Raw genomic sequence first — 6,159 nt, 5'->3', positions numbered from 1 at the left:
TCCCAAGTATGTATCCTTCAAATTCTTCGAGAGGCACACTATAATTATACATTTTAACATAATTTAAATCAGTGTAACAATATAATTGGACAATACTAAGACTTGTATGATATTATTACAAAGCTGGAAAATTACGTAGCACATTACATAGTTACGATAATTTAATTATTTAACCTGATTTTTATATCATTATTATATTTATTATGTTCATGTGTATATGTCTATGTGTTTGTGATGTGTGTCGGTGTGTGCGCGCAACATCGACGAGAACTCGCGGCTATTAATTCTTTTTCCAAACTCAAAAATACAGTCGCCACACATTTACTAGCAGTGTCTGTCAATTTTTTAAATTAACAATGGTATAAAAAAATTACTTGTGAGCCGTCTTAATGATCTTGTGACGTCCAAGTCACTTGTACAGGATGCTCGGCAAAAAAGACCCTAACAAATATTTTTCAATCGCATTACAAGATACTTCTGCACCCAGTCTAGGACATTCTTTACAAGAATCCGTTGTGAAAAAAGGCTCAGCCTGGTCCTGTTCGTCTGGTAAAGTGAGATATATCATTTAAAGGTACTATACTCGTGATTCTCCGCGCATATCCATATTATAAATATTATACACTTTGTACCTATCTTTGTTTCTCTTTATCTTTGTACCTGACATATTTGCTTGCGACACTTTTGCAGACAACCTGTACACACTGCGTCGACTAACACTAAACTTAATAGTCTAAACAAATTGTACACATAGCTTCGAAAAGAATTAACAGATCTCTAATGTTTCTTTAATGTCCCGTATATCGAGACGTTAATAATTATTAACTATAACTGCTCTGATGAGAACGTCGCATTCTTTTAAGAATAATCAATTCATAATTAATATATATATATAATGTCTCTCTCTTCTTTTTTCTCTCTTTCTCTCTCTCTCTCTCTATATATATATATTTATATTTTTTTTCTTTATATATTATAAATAATTATATATAGCATCATATCTTATAATTAGTGGATTATAATAAAAAATTACCGAAAAAGCAAAGTAAATCTTCATAAAAATAAAAGAGTTTTCATCAAAGCATGTTTTACATACAAAAGCAACAATTACTTAGAGGCCTTGTGATCTTTGTTACCTATCGTGGTGCACATTCAATCGTCTTTTTAATATTACTCCGTCCGTTATATTATCTTTCGAATATCCTTATTCGCGCATACACGCGCGCACATACGTGTACGTGTATGTCTGTTAATAATGAAGGTGTAAGTGCGTGATAGTCGTAGATAATTATTCGTTCGTTTAGATTTGGCCCTTTCTCGGCAGAGTAAAAATCGATTGTGGCTAAACATTCTTAGAATAACCGTCCGTTAAAGATTAAAGTTAAATTCAGTCGAAGCCAGATTGCGACACTATCTCTCACATTGTTTCTGCCATTTCTTCTTTCCTTCCCTCTTTTTAAGATTGCATGTAACTAACGTGTCACTTACTATATATCACTATTAATCTCGTGCATTTAGAATTTCATCAGATAATTTCCATATATTCGTTATAAAATTCGCATATTCACACCCGTTAGTTTTAACCCTTCGCGCTCCGCAGACGTTTTTGCGCGATGTTGACAGCTTGCTCGCGAACACTATCAAACTGCGAATAAGAAGAATAAATTTATCAACAGTCCATAATTTTCTTCGAATTTAGCATAATTGTATTGTTACTGCTTAGCATTTTGCCAACTCGATAACATTTCATTTGCTACTGAGTCGACGTAAGTGGAGTGGAATGCCAAGACTGCTCCGAGCCAATCAGATTGGCGCTTGGAGCGTAAAGGGTTAACGATATTTATGTATCTAAAACAGTGAAGAATTCCCGTCAGTATGTCGTCAAACATCGGATACTACACGCAGTCTTAAAAGTATTTCACATTTGCGCGCGAGTTCGAATAACACGGATGCAACTTGTATACCTTATCACCAATCAAAGTGTCTAACTCAACCTGGCTCTGTTCAAATATTACGGTCAATGCTAGAATAGTTTCTACGCTACTATTTTCCATAAATAGCTTGCACGCTATGAAACACCTATAGTTCTTGGGTTTTATAATTAAGATAGAGATATGCTTGTAAAACGCATGAGCACTCGTCATTAATTGCCGATCGAACAACAACGATAATCGTAATGCAAGCTTTTCTCCGCGCAACTAGTTTCTCACCGTGTTTGGAGAAGCTAATTAAATGAATAATTGGGAATGTTTGACACTTCTTGGCGATGCAAATGATATCGTTATTTGAACGCCGCATCAGGAAGTATTTCGCATCCTGAAGTGAGTGCGTAAGACAACAGTCGTGATTTCTATGAGAATTATAAAACCCAAAACCAAAGTCTAATTGGCAGTATAGTGTTGGACATTGCGCCCAGCGCAAGGTGCATAGCAGAGCTGCTGCAATAGCCGAGGATTGGAATCCTCAACCGTAAAGAGAAAACGGTTTTCTTTCTTTTTATTTCCTTTCGATCTTTCTTTATGCGACTTGATTAAGCTGGTTGCAAAGGTTACACGTACGTGGCCATAGTACCAGTTGGAATGGGTGGCGTTTCCTCTGGTCTACCTTTAGGTCCATATTGTCCGATAAAAGAACCATCTTCCGTGAAGCGTCCTGGAATGAAACGGTCGGGTTGAATTTTCTGTACGCAGCTTTTATCTCAATTTTCAATCAGACAGATTTTTCAATCAATTTGAAATTGGAGCATGGATCTAGAAATATTTCCATTAATAATATTGCAAATAATACGTAATACGTAAAGACAATGAAATAAGTGTTAACATGCAGCTTTGTGATATATATGTGGAATAATATTAATTTTTGTGAAGAAAATCGATATTGAATTCTGCTTTGACAAGAACGAGTGTGGCAACAACTTATGTGTTCATTGTGTTCATTGGACTTACCTTAAACTAGAGTGGTAAACGCTGGCGAATTTGGTTCCTGCTTACGATGTCGGCCATACTGACCAATGAAAGAACCGTCTTCGTTCATGCCTTCTGTATCGTGTCAAGCGACAAAGCAAATAAAACACAGAATATACAACATATCGAACGTAAAGTGTGGAACACAAAGGTTAAAATATATAAACGTCACTTAAATTAAGATGTAACTAACTTACTAGTTACTTATGCAACTGCAGCTGCAAAGTGCATTATGTAAAAAAGAAAAAAGGAAAAGCACTCGACAATACGAGAAAAATTTTAATAAATGTGGCAATAACTGCTGTGTAGTCAGAAACACGCTGTGAAACACGAGACTCTTATTGTTTCATGCTTTTTCTGTCTATGAAAGTGTGGAAAGATTCAGTGCATTTGCCTGTACTGCAGTAATATTGGTTCAATGACACGTACCTAGATAGTACCTCAATTACCTCACAATAACGCATATACAGATGCAAATAATCAATTATCATAATATCAGATAATTGAAATTCGTGCAGGAAATGTCCTTCATGATATGTACCGTATATGTATGTGTAATATACCAGCACTTTTCTCATATATGCCTGATCTTTATAGTTCTACTGCAAGTCATATAAAAGTTCTATCACTAACCTGTGTCACCCTCGCCATACTCTGCCATGGAATCGGTATCGGATTCGGGATGCTTGCCGTCCTGATGAGACGACGCCAAGGACGCACGTCCGCCGGCCGATTTGGTGTCCAACGGCTGCGAATACTCGTGAAATCCACCCTCGTCGGGATAATCGCCGCGCCCAGCGGCTAATTCTCGCTCGTGTACCGCGTATTTGCCGCCTCTGTTCCGTTTGATCACGCAAACGACTATCAGTACCAGGAGGAGAATGGCGATCGCCAGCATCATTCCTATGGGAACATTAGTGTACATGTCGTGTACATTGACGAAACACGATGCAGAAAACTTCACGAAGGAGAGGACCTTATTGTATTATTACCTATGAACCATCCGGCTGTCGCGACATTTTCCTTCGGTTGAATAATAGGTCCTTCGCTGCTCGTCTCGACTTCCTGAGGAGCGCTTTCAGTTATATAATCGCCGTCCACAGCAACTACCGACATTATATATACTTCACCACTCTGAAGACCACGTATCTGTGTAATTATAATAAAGTCTTTATTATTTATGCAATTTTACTTTACAAATTATATAAGAGATATAAAATATATAGATAATAACTATAAAGATAGAAGTATGGGAAGAAACGTAGTACTGATTCAAAGATGCATTCAAAGTTAAAATTTACAAAGTAACAATAATTGTTATTTAAAATGTTTGCCTTTGGTTTTAAGAGCAAAGGATCGATAGAGAAAGACAAAACATTTTAATTCAATCAAATTAAATGGATTGATCTCTTCTTTCTCTATGATTGTTACTATTGTTATTGTTGTTATTAGTACTATTACTACTACAGTGCACAAACCTCAATGATGTTGGACTGGAACTCGGGAGTCGTCTCTGAAGATACAGTTTCGCCTTTGAGATAATATTTGACAAAGAAATGACTTCCCGGATGACCGTTAAGATTTGGCAGCCAAATGACTCTCACATTTGAATAACCATTTTCTACCGGGACAGTCTCCCACGTAAACTGCGGTACATCGGGTCGTTGAGACGTACGCGTCTTTTGTTCGATGAAATAACTGTAAACACATCAATCAATTCTGTAAGTACTTGACATTAACTCTAGCCAAAGTCTATGCAATTACCGGAACCGTTAGTGTATTGCAAGAGATAAAGGTGAAATAGTACTTTACGTATCAGCAACATTACATTAAGTTGATGCAAAAGATTTGTGTTTGTCAAATAAAATAAGAAAACGAAATTACCCCAACCTAAAGGATTAATAATTGTTACGAATAAAATGAACAATAAATTCGTTATTTATTAAATATCTAACAAGGATTTTCTATTTCCCTTCTAATGCCTAAAATTCCTATGAGGATTTAATAGAAAAGTGAGCAATCTTTTACACCGATCCAGTAAATGTTAGTAATACATCCATAGTTGCGATTAATGTAACACACTCACTTGTTTCCTTGGCCCGTCTTGGTCATAGCACGTATGTGAACGCGATATTTGGTATCGGGTGCTAACGCGGCTAACTTAGCACTCGTAGCCTCCGCATCTCTAACTTCCGGCTTTCTCTCGAGCAAGGTTTCCAATTTCGTGCCATTTACGACTTGATAATAAATCCTATATCCGGTCAGAATACCGTTTGGTTCCGTAGGCCGCGTCCAAACAAGGAACAAGGCGCTCGATCCCATTGGGAACGCTTCTAAACTAAACACCGTTCCCGGCACTCCTTCCGGTGTGTCGAAACTTAAAATTTCAGATGCGGGACCAGCGTATCTGCGTTGAGTAAACGTCGATTATTACCAGGGTTGGGAAGTAACGCGTTACTTGTAACGACGTTACTATTTCGTTACTTTTTTTTGGTAACGATTTGATAACGCCGTTACTTTTTTGTATCAGTAACGAAAAAGTAACGGCGTTACATTTTCTTTAGTAACGAGTAACGAAATTCATCGTTACTTATATCGTTACTTTTTACTATGATGGCTTCTGTACACAGAACGCGGCAACGCTTGCCACGTTCTGATGAAAGTTTGCACATGATAAACAATTAATGTGCTGCTTTCCGTTTCCAGCCCATTCTACAATAAGCAATAAATCTTAAGTCATAATAAAATTGACCAATCATAGTCGACTATTCGAAAAATAATCCACTGTAATTGGTCAATTTTAATGCGACTTAAAATTTATTGCTTATTGTAGAAAGCCTCTAAAGCGTGATCTACAATGAGAACTTAAACCATAAAATTTAAGCTTTAATCTCTAAGCCGTAAGAAATTATTTTTCTTATAATTGACTGTGATTGGTCAACTTCTTACGGCTTAGGATTTAAAGCTTAAATCCTAAGCCTTTTATGGCTTAAGTTCTCATTGTAGACTACACTTAAGGGGCGTCGCACACGAATTGACATAACAGTAACGTAAGACGTACCGTAAGAACTGACCAATCTGAGTATCGATACTTTGAGTATCGTCGAACCGTAAGGTCGCCATTTTTGTGAATACTCGATCGTAATTGGTCCATTTTTATGGTACGTCTTACGTTACTGTTATGTCAATTTGTGTG

General features: G+C 36.8%; 1 protein-coding gene across 6 annotated transcripts in view; it reads right to left on the bottom strand.

Moving 5' to 3' along the window:
- Positions 1–662: 662 nt before the first annotated feature.
- Positions 663–6,159, bottom strand: part of LOC116841130 (neuroglian) — a 15,424-nt gene continuing 9,927 nt past the window's right edge. For 5 of the 6 annotated variants that reach the window (XM_032808697.1, XM_032808700.1, XM_032808698.1 and 2 more), the window contains exons 8-12: positions 5,050–5,370; positions 4,442–4,661; positions 3,956–4,112; positions 3,597–3,866; positions 2,504–2,652 (exon numbers count right to left, since the gene is read on the bottom strand). In XM_032808697.1, the coding sequence (XP_032664588.1) occupies positions 2,549–2,652; positions 3,597–3,866; positions 3,956–4,112; positions 4,442–4,661; positions 5,050–5,370 (1,072 nt within the window). In that variant the 3' untranslated portion in view covers positions 2,504–2,548. Of the gene's footprint in view, positions 2,653–2,945; positions 3,039–3,596; positions 3,867–3,955; positions 4,113–4,441; positions 4,662–5,049; positions 5,371–6,159 lie in introns of all 6 variants that reach the window. The other variant, XM_032808696.1, reaches the window with a different exon arrangement.

Source organism: Odontomachus brunneus, unplaced genomic scaffold (assembly GCF_010583005.1).
Source record: "Odontomachus brunneus isolate Ranch 3 - 2012 unplaced genomic scaffold, Obru_v1 Obru_scaffold_013, whole genome shotgun sequence".
In the NCBI taxonomy this organism is placed as follows: domain Eukaryota; kingdom Metazoa; phylum Arthropoda; class Insecta; order Hymenoptera; family Formicidae; genus Odontomachus; species Odontomachus brunneus.
Note: the sequence above shows the minus strand (reverse complement) of the source record. Positions and strands in the feature narration are given on the sequence as shown.